Genomic DNA, 15,774 nt, shown 5'->3' on the forward strand with positions numbered 1-15,774 from the left:
AGAGAGCTTCGATCGAATCGCCCGATGTTTGATTTTCATCGGTAACATGTGCAACGAAAATATCAATCTGCAGCTGTGATGCTCACCAAGGTGTGTATGTGCAGGTTTTCGAAAGCGATATTACACGAAGAAAAATAATTTTGTTATTGTAGCGAAATCAAATTGTTGTTGCTACTGCATATTCGTTGTGATAGCAAATAAAATTTAATTGGCATAACCAAATTAGCGAGTTATTCGTAATTACAGCAGAAACAATTTTGTTGCCAAGATAGAAAATATTTTGCTGAGTAAATTTGTCCTTAGTACACGTTAATTTGCCGTTAGAACAAAATAATGTTTTCCTACGTTTATTTATTCGTTCCTACAGCAAAATATAATTTATAGATTCAGCAAAATAATTCAACGAGTGGCAATTAATATCCTTGACAAACCATATAGTAACTGACAGATTTTGCTATGACAGTATAAAATTTGTCGTGCCAGCAAATTATCTTTCTCCGTGTAGATTTCTTTACGACGTGACGTTCATTATTAAGTCGATGCGAACGGTTCGTCGTTCTCCTGTCGGGTTCTATTTTCACAGAATTATCGAATCGAAGTTTTTTTCCTTTCTTTTACTAAAAAGTCGAGAAACTTTTCCTTTACATGGAGGAAACGCATCGAAGTTACCGACAAGCGTAATATACGAAAAGAAAATTGAATCTTCATCTACATTTCAACGAACGTTAAACAAGACCAGGTTATACCTTTCGCAACGATCTAACAATTTGCGGATGCGCCACGCGTGAATTTTCGTGATGCTTTTATACCGAAAGAATGCGAAGAAGGTGTTGGTACGTATGTATAAAACCGTCCTCATCTCGCAGCTACGCGAGCGCTAGCAGACGTGCATTTCCGATATATCTCGACGTGAAAATCTTGTCTACGTTCCGACAGGCCGATACCGCGAAACAAACACGCACGTATGGCTACTTCGCGCGTCGCTAATAATATCAATGATCGTAATTACATTCTATCAATTAAACTCGACCTGCGCGAAGGCGCGAGATTATTACGATGTAAGAATAATAACCGGGGAGTGTGTGTATCCTGCGCGCGATTATAAAAATTGTACAACGGAACGCCGCTCTTATATCGTCTATCGAGAAAACGTTAGTTCTCGTATTATCGCGCCTTCACTCTCGTATCTCACGCGCTTATCAGAAAAATAGGCTTACGACGACGGATTAACCTTTAAGCGTCGGCTTCAGATCCCCATGTGATCGCGGACTCTCGGATATATTAATTCCTCGCGGAATTAATTTTAGACGGTATCTTCGCTCGTCCCGATGCATCTCGCAAACTATTCACGACACGTCGATCAGCACGCTTCGTATAAAAGATTTCTGATAAAGGTAATGGAACTCCTCAACAGTCACGGACGGACACGGTCGAAAGAGGTTTCGGTGTCGACGGAGCGTATTCGTCATACGAATACCTTTCGCATCCCGCCCATCTCCGCTGGTGATATCTTGAGAAGAAAGAAAAAATGTCTCTCCCATAGCGCGATGTCCTACCTTCGAATTATCGCCGCTGCAGTTTGCGGTCCTTTCATCATTTGCACGAAATGTTTTCCGATATTTCGCGAGTCGAGGGGAGACGAGACACATCGAGAAGTTATCTTCTATCTTACCTCGCTACCCTTTGGCCACAACTGAAAATCGCTCCTTGTCGTATATAAAATTTCTTTATAATATGTACACACACGTACGCGCGGGATAAGGCGTGGACCATTCGAATAATTGAATGTTTTACTCTTCTCAAATCTGAAAGTATCCGCACTGCTCGAGTAATGCAAGGCGATTAACGACGTATTTAAATAGTGTATTGCGAGACAAGTGGATATGTAAAAAAGATTAGATCTCGAGACCTATAAGTCTAAAATTAAAATTTATAAAAGGGGGATCTCTCTATGCATTAGGAAACCTTCTTTTTTTTCGTCATTTTCTTTTTTACAGATATTTTTTTTATCCTAATCCAAAGTGTATTCAATTGTTGCGGATATTCAGATACTTGAGCGGCGATACTAATAATATTCGAATGTTTAAATCGTATTCGATGATGATCCGAGTTATTGTGCTCTTGAAATATTCGATTATGCAAAAGTCGCCGTCCAGTTCCAGGCCTGATGCAAAGTTCCGCCAACTGTCATCCTCACGAAAGAAACTTTCGAAGAGCCGGACGTTTTGCTACTTATTCTTCCCATACAAAACACTTGTTAGTAAAAATTGAAAAAAATATATATAGAGTCATCTCCCTATTAGATAACCTATCCTAACAGTGTTGTCTAAAAAAGCCGATCTTGAGCATAGAATCCTTAAAATTATCGCCGTGATCCAGGCGATCAGGGTATTTCAGAAGTTCCACTTGGAACTTTCATGTGGATGACAGTCAAAATTCTGAATTTTATCGTATCACATACAAAAGCCCGCTTTAGACGATCTACATGTTCCGTCTGTGCGTCACGTAACACAGAAAACACTCGACAAATTGCAGGACAAATCGCAAGGACATCTCACACGATACGCATCTATGAATCTCTTTGTCGGTTTTCTGCGTTACACCACGCAGCGTTCCGTCACGGATGTCGTCGTGAATCATTAATCGTCCGAAACGGGCATCAATGATCGCGATCAACGTCTCTTCGTACGGTAAGCATCCACGACGTTTAAAGATTAATCGGTGAGCAATCGCGGTGAAGAGTCTCAGCATAAATATTCGAGGAGTGCGTAACATATATACTTCCTTCTGTACGATAAAGGTACATTTAACACACACACACACATACGCGCGGCAGTTACGTGTCCTAAAGGATTAAACGCTCACAAAAACGTCGGGCTCACTATTATTCTCGAAACACGCTCACCGACACGCTTCGATTTCGAACGCGGCTTAATTGTCGGATATCATCGTAATGACTGAACGTGAAAGTGGTCGTAGTGGTGGAAACCGATTAACAGGTAGAAACATCGTTATGATTTAAGCTCGCAGTATCTTGTAACGCAGTTTGTCTCCCTGACAGACATCTGCCAGCGATATTTCTCCCGACGTGTTTCTCACACGCAAAGATTCGAAACTCGATATTAAATTCGTCCAAGTGGAAGCATAATATTTTTTAACGACTCACCCTTTTATCGTGGTTGACGCGAGATCGCGGCTTTTCGAACACCATATTATTACGTGACAACAACGTGATAAGAACTACGTACTGGCGGCAGAACTCGATTGGATATAAATTAGGGCCGTAAACGTTCGTATGATCGCGCCGACAATTCGAGCAAATTTCCGAGAGAAACGTGTGCAATTGAATATATATCAAAGATTCGAATATAAAATTATACATACTCTGTATTATATTGATTAGTTTATTCTATTATTTACGGATAGTTCGTGCGTTGGATCAATCAGAAACGTTACAAATATTTGATAAATATGCGAACACTGCGGCGTGAATTCCAAGATGAGTGCACATACAAATCATAATTCAACTCGAAAACAACGCTCGAAGTGTTTCATCTCAAATTCCAGCAAATACCCCGGATTTTACGGCCCTAATACAAACGCTTCTCTTATGCGTACTCATTACAACGGTCCTTTGCACTTATCTAATTTACAAACGCGACGGCTCTAGAAGCTGTTAAGGAGCTAATGATAAGACGCCTCCCAGTTAGCGGCAACTTGTTCCCGAAGCGTCGCGCGACGAGAAGTCAGTCGCTCGTCGTTAACAGCCTCGCAGCGTAATCCTCTAAACTAAAGCCTCTAAAAGTTACAAAAGCCCGCCAAGGTGTGCGCGTACAAAAGGTACACCGCGACGAAGATCGAAGATGGCAAATAGTCCATTAACGATTTACAATATGAAGGAGATCCTCGACGAAACGATGGAGTATATGTGTGTCTGCAATAACAATGTGTAGCAGTAATAGATACATAGTATATATAATACGTGTACATACAGACACAACGCGGGTAGATTTAATTTTTACATGTGTATGCTACGTGTGTTGCAATATTCATTGCACGCGCGCAGGTATACAGTTGCGATTGTGTTGCCGGAAATCGATATAACTCCGGTGCGTTCAATTGCCGATGCTGCAGGCACAGTGAACTCGTTAATCTCGCTCGCTAATTGTCGCGAGCGAACACGGAGATGACAAATCGCACCTCTCCAGTCGTGCTCGAAGGAAAATTCCGACAAATTCCTTTCGAAAGAGATCTCAACGACTCCCGAAAAACTTGAAAGGGGACTTCCGTTCGCGAACGAGAGAATTATTACGCGTGAACAAGATTTCGCATTTGCATGTAAAATCGGAGAAAATGCCGTTCGAATGAAAATTTACTCGAGTAACGCCTGACACGCGCGTTGACGTCGGTCTCCTCCTTTCTACTTTTATTATCATCGTCACACCTAATCGCCACCGCGAGATTGGCCATAGATATGAGAATCGGGATAGCCCCGGCCGCCTTATAATAATTCATACGTCTTCGTTACTTACGATTCTCGCCTCGTATAAAAACCTTACGAAAATAATTGCTCTATCGTAAAATCCGACAATTCGCTTACGACGTTACCCCACCATTCTCTTTACAGCTACAAAGATTCAAAGTAATCCCGCTCTTTCTCGGGCAAAACCGCCCTCCTGCTAAATCCCTAAAGCCGATCATCGGCCCTTAAAATGTAACGACTGGCTGATACAACAGCGTGCGAAAATCCCGCGGTCTCATCGGATGTCAATGGACAAAATACGCTCTTGCTTTATCGTCGACGGGCTATTTCGTTCGAAGCGAGCACGCGATAAACGTCTCGCGGCTTCAGAAAACTATCGTACTTATCCATCAGGGCAAATTTCGCTCTGCAAACCCGACGGACAATCTCGAGAAGCTAGCGCTAACCGTGTTACATTGCGCGGAATCAAACCGGCTCTTCAATGATTGTAACTTCCAGATAACACGAAGATACAAGAGATGTCTGTTAAAGGATGAGGCATCTCTAAGGTCCCTCGGACGTTTCCAAGATATCTTATGTTGCAAAGTGTGAGAAACGACGTCGCACGGAAGAAAAACTAACTCGGCTGTTATTTCCGTAAGTGAATACACGCACATGGTTCGTAACCTTAAGTACACAGTGAATTGCTCGCCCGCACACGGAGGTAGTATTTGCAAGGATTCGATTATCCATTAGCGCCCCACACACATACAAAAGTACACACGTATACACACACATATGCGCTCGACGCTCACAAAATAACGTTTTCCCGATTTCCTCCGTTCAAGGCTCTCAATGTCCTGTTTACAGGACAAAAAGGATCGTCAAGGATCCGGTCGGGAGAATAAACGTGACGATGAGTCGCGACTCGTAACCTTGCGTGGGACCCACCCTTTTCGTCCGGGGCGCCTTTCGACCGGAACTGCGTTGGAAAATATATCGCCCTACTGTACAGTTAGAGTGCACCTTCGATCTCGAAATGCCGATTCGTTCGATCAAAATAGCTATTTTGCCATCCGCGCGCGAAATTTATTCTTCCGCAGCGACCGTCATCGGTCTGTCCGCTCGATGAAACGCGGAGTGGTGCACTTTGCCCTCTTAATTACGCAACCGCTTCGTCGAGTGTCGCGCGACTAATTGTCTCCCGTGACGGACGGAAGAGAGGGACAACGTCGCTCCGCCCGTACGAGCCGACAATATCGTCATCGTCGCGCTAATTACACACTCGACACGAGGAGGAGAATACGGCGCGTTACACTTAATTGGTACACTCAACTAGATCTGTTCGAAACGGCGGACATATCTCGGCATGCAGGAGAAATCCGTCTCCTCGAGATCAGGAAGCCGAGCGCGCCCCCACAAAAGCAGCGAGATCCCCTCTTAACTTAATTACTACAGAGTATATTACAAATACGTAGTGGCTACATTGTGACAAAATCCAGACAGCGATGTAACGACGACGACCGTCCCGTGGTCTGATTTTCGGGGAAGGTCTTCCCACCTTTCTCGCCTCGTTCGACCCGAGTAACAATCGTGTCGGTCATCCGCAAGATGACCCGGAAATCTCGGACCGGCGCTTCGTCGGGGCCGCAAAGGAGGACCCACCGCGGTGGTGACATCTTCCAGTTTGTTCGGCCGGTTGAATCGTAAGTGCAATCACACGGACCGCGATTACACGCCGGTGTGGTTGAATATGTAAGAGACGTTGCTGTCTTGATGGACCGGCGGCCCGTGCCAGGCGCGTCTCGTCGACGAGTTGTTGTTGTTGTTATTGTTGTTGTTATTGTTGACGTAGTACGAGGACTTGCGCATGCTCGTAGAGGAGGACATCATCGCTACGGTCTCGTAGTACCTGAGCTTGCCGCAGCACCGGCCGCTCTTCAGGATCGCGATGAAGCCGCGCCGGTACTTCTTGTTGAAGAAGGCGTAAAGGATCGGATTGATGCAGGAGTTGCTGACGCCTAACCACTGGGCGATCGGCGTGACGATCGGCAGGATCTCGTCATCGCGCTCGGCCACATCGCCGCCCAATTTGATCACCGCGAAGATCACGTAGAGCGGCAGCCACGAGAGTACGAAGAGTATCACGACCACCACCAGCATCTTGACCACCTTCACCTTCGATTTCTGTTGTATCCTTTCCATCTGGGCGTCTTTCGTGTCGGTAGGTATGTGCCTGCGCCACACCTTTATCCATATGAGGATGTAGCAAAGGGATATGAGGATCATCGGCAGTACGTAGCAGAGCGTCAGGTTGCCGATCAGGAAGAACAACGAGCCGTCCTCGGGGTGCGGCCACGTTTCCAGGCAGAAACGCAGGTTTGGCTCGTCCTTGTAAATCGCGACCAGGTCGAAGAACAGCAGCCACGGTGACGTCATTGTCAGGGCGATGAACCAGATCACGACGATCATCACGCGAGCCCGCCGTTTCGTGATCTGACACTTTAGCGGCCACCAGATCGCCAGGAATCTGAAATGTGAACAGACCAGATGTTAGTAGGATGTCTAACGAGCATAACGTAATTGATTAAACGGGCGAGTCGACATACAATGTCGTTTGAACGGATTTATCCAAAGGCGGCCTACTTTGGGGCATTCATTTCAACCTGGGGATATCATAATAAAGATCAATATAACACGATTTTCTTCAATCAATCTACATTTCATTCTTCGAAAAATTCACTTTTTCAAGATTATGGAAAGAGTCGCAGCGAACCTTTAAATCGTGATATTTACATTTTATAAAAAATTATATTAATAGGAGTATGTGAATTCGAGGCAATCCACTTGTCCTGCTAGAGCTTTCCTATCGCGAAGGGGTCTCCGAAGGAGGCGAAACAATGAAGGCCCCGGTTATTAACAACTTCGTCAACTTGGCGTACGCAGGAAATATTTGCAGATTAGATAAACGTCTGATTGATTTATTCGTATCGTTTGGCGAAGAATGTGGAATGGGCATTTTACGGGCGGAGACAGGTTCGCGACGCCTACGCCGCGCGAGAAATCGCGGTCTTCCAACGCTGCGGCATATTTTTACGTCTCTCTCGTATGTGGACTGCCGACGAAATATTCCATTCGCTCTTTCGAAAGACACTCGCGCCTGTTACGCTTCGGCGACCACGCCACGGGCTGAAAGGTGTGAGAACAGATATACAGGGAGCACCTTTTATGCGAGTTCCCGTTCTCGAACTGTTCCTCTTTCGCGAGCCACGTAGGAGAAGCTCGGCCGAACTGGCGCTCGGAATTCCGGACCTCGAATTGTGCTACTTATTTATGAAGCCGTTGTCAAAGCGTAACTTTTATGTACGGAGAGATAAAGACACGAGGAGAGAGAGAGAGAGAGAGAGAAAAGCGTCTTAGTGCATCGAATATTGCGTAGGAACAAGATAATTATTCAGTAAATTCCCGAGTGCCCACGCAAATCGTAGGAGCGCGAGCTAAAAAGCTGTATAAATCGCCTTGAAGCGGTAGCGACAGGCGAACCATCGATCACGATGGCGACGACGTCGCGGTGTCACAAAGTGGAGGAGAAAAAAAGAGAGAGAGAACAATGCTTTCTCCATGGAGCCTTATTAATTTCGATAAAACGAAGATTTGTTCGTTGTGCACGGATGAACCCCTACATCTCATTCGTTATTTCGAAATGTGAAATCCGCCGGTCCCGCAAAGTTCGTCCGAGGAGCGCGTAAGAAGGACTCTTCTCCTCATTAATTAAACAGCCCCGGCGTGCACGACGACGGGGAACGCTTTCTCTCGATGATCACCTCCCGCCTCGCGGATTCCGATCAGCGGAGATTCATTATGCCGTTCGTCGCGCTTCGTACTCGCGGATTTTTGCCGCGCGATTACGAGCGCTATCCTTCTCCCTGTTATCGGCTTCGACCGTCTTTGCCGTCCTTCGATGAATAAAGTTTAAATACTGTCGCCGTCGGCACTCTCGGCTGACCTTCCATAAATCAATGCGGCCGATACCGATCTACGAGCGTTCTCACGGAGCGCGCGCGCGCGCGCCACTTCCGATGATACGTGTGTGTGATGATAATGCCGCCTCCTCTGAGCGAGCCGGCTTCGTCGGCGTCCCCGTCGGGTGATCGAAAAAATCGCTAACGCGGAAATCTGGCCCCTCCAAGGCCGATCATGGGCCGCGCAGTGGGGCGAAACAGCACAATGAGGTGTTCGCGATGATGATCCCGTGTAGGGTATATAAAGGGATCGATTTCCCGTGGCTGCAAAACGCCGATCTCTATTGTCTGCCGCGTGTTCGCTAGCGGGAAAGCTGATAAAACGTTTAACATGTTCAAGCTGGCAAGTATATCCGCTGCGTCCGAGGATTCGTGTGCCGCGCGTGCATATGTGGGTCTGTGCGTGCGTCCAATTTAGTTCCGGTCGGGAGACACTTCCGCGACGTTAATCCTTGAGCACTGACGGCGGTACGCTGGCTTCCCGCGGAATTTACGACGCAAACGAATCGAATATTATCGTTGTTGGGACATTGCGATAAATAACAGAGCACTGCTTTACACGTGCACGCGATGTAATAATTGGGCTGTCGAGTGCACCCGGTACTAACGTTATACGAAAGTACACCCCCGACCGCTGGTTTTTCTCCCTCTTTTTGTTTCAATAAACGCGTTTGTACGGACGGTGCGTTTTCGCTCGGCACATCCGCCGAATTCGCTCGCTCGCTCGGAGTGCAATAAAACACTTGGACTTGGGCAAACAGAAGTGCTCAATCAATCAGCACTGTGTAATCCTTTTTCGGAACGGTTACATCCAGCGAGAGCAAAAGTTATTGCGAAACAATGGCGGATGCCGTTCATTAATCTCGATGTGTTCGTAAAAAAGAGACCCCGTGTTCAACGAGCGAAATCACGGGAGCCTAAGAAAATCGTGAAGACCAAGTATCTCATTAATAAAAAGGAAGTTGCACGATGCTCCACCCCAATTTAAGAGCGATTTAAGAGGAAAACTTTGTTAAAAAGGCTGCGATCGCACAGTAAAAATATATTAAAAAACCTAAAAATCAAAAATGTGGGAGGCTAATATAGAGTGTATCGAAATTAATGAACAGGAGTTTAGATAACGTCGAAATCGAAGCACCGTCGCCCGTCGTTCATCGAAACTTTGGCGACGCGCGGATAATTGAATTATCATAAAAACACGGCAACGTTATCGTCACGATAACGTGGATAGAGAGAGAGAGAGAGAGAGAGAGAGAGAGAGAGAGCGGGCGAGAAGACGGGGTGAGACGGGGATGGCGAATAAAAAAGATCGACGCTCGTTCTTGGCACGTGCGACCGCCTCGGGGTGATTAATTAGAGCGAGGTGATATCGAGTTGGCCGGTCGGCAAAAAGCGGGCCGATCAGCCGTCGCCGACGGTGGCGGGGTTAAATGTCTCTCCTTCGACTCCCCCCTCTCCCCCCTCTCTCTTTCTCTCTTCCTCTATTCAACGTACTCCCGACATTTTTCATAACGTCCGTAAGAACCACGAACCGTAGGATAAGAGGAACGAAGAATGAAAACGAACTGGCCAGCCGTACGTGCAATTTCGCGACGCTTTTCCGATTTTCAAGAGCGCAATCGAGCCTCAATTTCTACCGCAGATCCTCGTGATTGCTGCCGCAGTGGTTGCGGCCACGTGTGCGCCGACACCGGCACCAGGACCTGGGCCGTTACCCGGACCACTACCGGGACCGTTGCCGGGACCGTTGCCGGGACCGTTGCCGGGACCGTTGCCGGGGCCGTTGCCGGGGCCGTTGCCGTTACCAGGTCCGGGACCTCTCGGGGCGCCGATAATAGGACCCTATCCGGTAGTCTACCCGCCGGCATACTTAAAGGCTTACCCGTATTACTTGGCGTATTACAACGGCTACAAGTGGATCCATCCGGGTTCGCTCTACGTCTACTGACATCGATCTCCCGGGACATTGAGGAGACCGCCGGCACCGACACGGGTATCTTCGCTTAGTACGGGACTCGCCGCAACGCGCCAAATGATTCTGTACCGTGGAACGTCCCCCAAATAAAATATGCTCTTGTCGCAGACACCGCAGTGTGCTCGAACTACGACGACGACGACGACGACGATTTTCTCTTCCCCCGATTCCCCTCTCTCGTTTCACCGTCGCCGACGTCTATCGCTAATTTCGCCCCGCGAGAGAGGATCCCTCGTCGGGGAGTTTGGCAAACTCCGCGCTATCGAGCGAGCCATCAATTCCGTACGTTTGTGTTACGGCGGAATTTATGAAACAATACGCATTATACCGCATAATCGCGCCGTTCGCGGCCAGTAATTCCGTTCCCACCTATATTATCTGTCAGCGATCCATTTTCGACACGTTGGATTTTAGTTTCATATTCTCCCTCTCTTCCTCTCTTCGCAGTACGTATATATTACTCGTAATAAATAATTCCGGATAAATAATGCATGGGAAATTCGAACGTGAAAATGTCGCGGAACAATTTTTGCGTAACCACAGCGACGACGAGATATTTTTTTGATCAAGCGACTATCATACAACTGTTAAGGCACGATAATTTCATTTCACAGCTGGAATTCTCTCGCTGTTCCATTTACCCAAGAGTCTCGATTACCTCATTTAACCTTGCACGCGATAAGTGATTTCGGGGCATCCAGTTTCGGCCGATAATGAGTTAAGGGTGAAACTTCGTGTCCAAGTTGATACGAATCTGCAGGAAGTCGTGAAAATTCACCTTATCCACCGTGCAAGATATATACAGGGGACGAGTTAGCATACTAATGCGCCAACATACAGTACACGCTCGCCTGATAAAGGATATTACGGCGACAAAGCACAACCGTATCGGACGACTCCATTACTATTATCCCTTTAAGTTTATTTTGGGGAGGAGAAACCAACGTGATAACGTATTTCACGCGATATGATCGGACGATGTAACGGTTGCCAGTTTACACGCGCCGCCGGAGAGTGCACCTCCATTTTACATTATCATGGAAAATGCAGGTATCGGATATTTTTGCATAGCCCGAACACCACGCACGGATAAGTACAAGCAAATCCTTTTAGATCTTCCCTCGTGTTCGCGACTAGCAAAATAGAAATGAGAAGCAACCCGATCGTCGGAGATTGATCACTCCTTGACTGGATTCCGCTGGCGAAAAATATAATCCCAGACAGCACAATGTCTAAAATCGGAATGTAAGACGTCTTTGAGACATTTTTTATTCTAGAACACCACGCTGTATGGGGGTCGAAAAATTCACCACACATTTCCGAAACTTGATAATTTTTCGAATTTTTTTCATTAACGCGAATCGTAAAGGATTTATCGGACAAGCGTATGCGATACGTACGAGGCTCATCACACGAATGAAACGACAAGGCGTGCAGTCGTCGCGATTTATTGTCCGAATGGAATAAAGGCGTGAATTCGGTTGGGGAAGGGGACGTAATCAAATAGGACGACTTCACCACTCTCGCCGCTAATTTAGCAGCAGATCTCGCGAGGATTTTACGCGAATCGTAAAACGCCGTTCGGCAGAATCCTGTAACACATATGCTTCCACGATGCTCCGTTCGACGCGCAGAACTCACGATGACGAATGAAGAGGAGGACGTGAGCGCGGAGAGCGGGGAAACATCTCGTCGACTAAAAACACTTTCGAGAAGGCGGCGGGAGGATGATCATTTCGGAAGTGATTCGTGGAGACGCTCGTAAAACGGAGGTTAGATGGCTCTTTGTACTAGTTGCAGCTCTCGGATATGCGTGCGTGCGGGTGTGCGCGGTACGCATATACATGTATCTCTATCGGAATGTCAGGAGGAAAAAGTACGTTCAAGTGCGCCCCGGTTTATCGCATCCTTAGCAAGGAGATGTACTCTCGTTCGACAAAGATAGCCGACTGCTATTCAGCGGAATAGACCGAAAGATTTGAAATGGCGAGCGGAAAGCGTAAAAATTTCATCACCGGTGCGAGAAAACTGGCGTATTATATCCCGACGACGGTATCTTCCCTTTCTCTTCTTATCTCGGCTTATCATTAAATCAACGAGACCTATCGTTAGATTCCCGAGCAGACGTAAAACGTTATTCCGTAAAAATCTTAAAAATAGCAAAAGTGAGCGTTACATTACCGCCTGGCGCAACTAGTGATGATTTTTCACCTTTCAACTGTAATTTCCTTTGTCCGACCGTCAGCTAACTTATTTATCTAGCCATTTTAAGAAAAGCGAGCGTTACATTATTGGCTAGTGGCGGCAAATTTCCAACCAGACGGGGTTCGACCAAGGTTCGCGGATAGCAATAAGCGTTGATAAGGTTTTTTAATTAAAATTTTATTAAAATTCCATATGGACAAGGGTAGGGTTCAGGGTGTGATGGCGGGATGATAGAGGTGAGAATTTCGTTCGATGAAGCACAAAGTAAAGACGAATGTAAAGAAAGAAAATAGGCCGATCCCGCGCGAAGCGCGCTGGTCCTGGGTCGCTTCGCGCGCATCACGCGTTCGTTTCTCGCTTGATGCCGTTCCGCCAACGGGCCTGATTGACCGATCGACAAATCGCCGGGGTGGTTGAATGAGTGCTCGCCATTTTTTCGCTTTCTTCCAACGAGTTACCAGGTCTTTCCTTCGCGTTAAGAGAGCCGATTACGAGGAAGGGGTGGGTAGAGTTGGTGTCTTCTTCGCTTTTTTTTCCCTGTTGTCGGTGGTGGTGGTAGGTTGTTAGATTACGTTCTCCTAGTTTAACCGTGAAGTCCACCATGAAGTCCACCAAGGACGAGACCATGGCCGAGACCGAGACCACCGTGTCCAAGACCGACGAGACCGGCGCCATGGCCAGCCAGAATGGTCTTGGTGACGACAGGGGGAGCATGGACGATGGGGGCAACGGGTTGAGCGATCACAGCGGCGCCGTGCGCGAGCAGCGGACCGTGGCCCACGACCGCCGGGGCGGCGATTCCTCCGAGCTCGTGTCTGACAACGACACCGGTAACGCCACCGGGGGCGGCGCAGGCAACAGCCAGGATGGCAGCGAAGACAGCCTAGGGGGAAGATTGCCGTTTAGAACGATCGGTTCGTACGAACGATAGCGAGAGTCTACGAGCGGCGCGGAACCGGTTTCACAGTCGTCGTGCACCCGCGAGCGAGACAAAGTAAGGTCAGCCGGACGATAGTTGCGCTCGTTCAAACCGCCGGCGAACGAGGATCGTTTCGCAAGAGATCGACGGAATAGGCGGAAAAAATGCAGCGCCGACTGCATTCCGCTTTGACACCGGCGACGGCGGTAATAGTAGGTGGTGGTGGGGTTGACTAACAATGTACATGCTTCAGTGATTTCGCTCGCTTACGGATTTTCGCGAGACCGGTGAATGGTGCAAGGGCGGCGCACGCCCGCGCGGAAAGGTCAAACCGGGGAGGAATCTTTTTTCCCGCGTGTGCAGCCGTGTGAGACGGTCTCTTTATCGATCACGCGAGAGGAGAGGCGAAGTAAGTATTAGAGGCTCTGTTTACACGGGGATGTGCATACAAGACGGCGCGACGGAGGAGACTTGGCGAGCACTGAAGGCACGAGAAGAAAATAAGGGCGCGCGCTTTCCGGTGAAGCGTGCCGCGTAAAACCGGATCCGTCGCGGATCATCGTGACACGGTTTCTCTCGGCGGATCGGCGGCGAACCTTCAGAGAACTCCGACGCAGAAACGATCGTGAGAGAAGAGAAGAGAGGCGTCTTTACGGAATCAGTTGAGCGAGCGCAATCTGGAATTGTTCGTGGTGAATTAGCGGAATCAACGGAAGCTCTATTAGATCTATCGTGGAGCCCTTTTACGGTCTCATCGATCGGTCGTACAGTCAGTCGGTCGATATTCACCCAATGGAATCGCGATAATCGGTAAACAAACAGAAAAAAAAGCGGTCCGTTTGAGCGTCTTGCGATCGCGATCGGAGAGAGAATCGCGGAGAGTGCAAGAATATCGTTAGAGGCTACAATGAAATGAATCGTTTCAGCTTACCAACTTGAACATGGTGATTGTGGGTTGCTTGTTACTTCTCGGAAGTAAGTGAGCTTATGCCTCTTTCGGCGACTGGGGGCCCTTATATACCGTGTTTGATTTTTAAAAATCGCCATAAATTCAATCACGTGATCCCCCGCCATATCGAGTATGACGATATGTGTCGGTTAGTTGAGTCAGCCGATCTAATGGTGGGGTAGTCGTCCGGCCAATCGTCGTGCGCGATACTAGTTTCAACCGTCGCGCCGGTTGGCCAATAATGCGCTTTCAACCCTTCGCATCGGTCTCGAGAATTGGGTTAAGACACTCCGTGTTGTAAGGCACCGACGTGATGGAGAACCGATACGATATACCCGCCACGACTACGAGATAGCGTATACAAGCGAAACTGTGTGTGCGTGGGGTGAGTGTATTGTACCGCGCGCATATGGCAAGAAAAAAAAGAAGATGGAAAAAACCGCGGCATAGGTGCTCGCCGCTGGATGCAAACTCATTTCGTAAAGACGCAGCCAAGGTCTACTCGCACTCGCGGCACCGACCTTCTTCATCTTTTCTCGGGCGTCGCGTGGAAACGGAGCCCGCGGAGAACATCTTTTATGAGCCGAAATTCCCGACACGCTAAAGGGTTTCGTTCTCGACCGACCTCTTGACTTTGTTTTGCTTATAAAGAACGGAGGATTTGTTTGTGAAAACTTCTCTCTTTTGGCGATGGAAACCGGTATAATTATGTAGATCCTAATTAAAGAATTATAGTAGGGATTTTTAGTCGCTCAAAGTGCTCCAAACCGGATTTCGTCTTCACATACTTGGACATTGAAGTGTGCGAGATATCTCGCGAAATTAGAGGAAAATCACAAAAACTGACGTAGATATGACATACCAAAACGGTATGTCGGTTTCGGTGCTTTTCTCTAATAAATGATATTTCCTCAAAGATGGAATTTGTATTTTTCATATTTTATATTATAATCTTTCCCATCCCCACGGAATATCATTTTTGACATCAGCCTAATACGCGCTTTCGAATTACGCGCACGGTAAAGCGTATACATCGCGCCAATTATCGCGAATCAACATGGAGATTATTCCGGCAGATTCACGGAGCGTGTTCATGAAAATTCGGGCCGAGCTCGCTTCCGACTGAGTTTTAGCAGCAGCCACCGCGGCGAGTCGTCGGCGCCTTCGCGGATTGAGTTATTTATTCTCTCGCGCGCTTTCGCTTCAAGCGTCAACTCGGGGTGGAAGTTGGACGCGAGGATC

General features: G+C 47.6%; 2 protein-coding genes across 2 annotated transcripts in view; both read right to left on the reverse strand.

Annotated features, from left to right (window-relative positions):
- Nucleotides 1-359: 359 nt before the first annotated feature.
- Nucleotides 360-15,774, reverse strand: part of LOC106746866 (neuropeptide FF receptor 2-like) — a 51,588-nt gene continuing 36,173 nt past the window's right edge. The window contains exon 3 of the mRNA XM_014623980.1: nucleotides 360-6,992. Coding sequence (XP_014479466.1) covers nucleotides 6,194-6,992 — 799 coding nt within the window. The 3' untranslated portion in view covers nucleotides 360-6,193. The remainder of the gene's footprint in view (nucleotides 6,993-15,774) is intronic.
- Nucleotides 12,821-14,553, reverse strand: LOC106746867. The gene is made up of 2 exons (XM_014623981.1): nucleotides 14,515-14,553; nucleotides 12,821-13,547 (listed from the first exon to the last, which is right to left on the reverse strand). The coding sequence occupies exons 1-2, from the start codon at nucleotides 14,524-14,526 to the stop codon at nucleotides 13,248-13,250; spliced, it is 312 nt and encodes a 103-aa protein (XP_014479467.1). The 5' UTR covers nucleotides 14,527-14,553; the 3' UTR covers nucleotides 12,821-13,247.

Source organism: Dinoponera quadriceps, unplaced genomic scaffold, assembly GCF_001313825.1.
Source record: "Dinoponera quadriceps isolate SergipeBrazil2010 unplaced genomic scaffold, ASM131382v1 scaffold1565, whole genome shotgun sequence".
Classification (NCBI taxonomy): domain Eukaryota; kingdom Metazoa; phylum Arthropoda; class Insecta; order Hymenoptera; family Formicidae; genus Dinoponera; species Dinoponera quadriceps.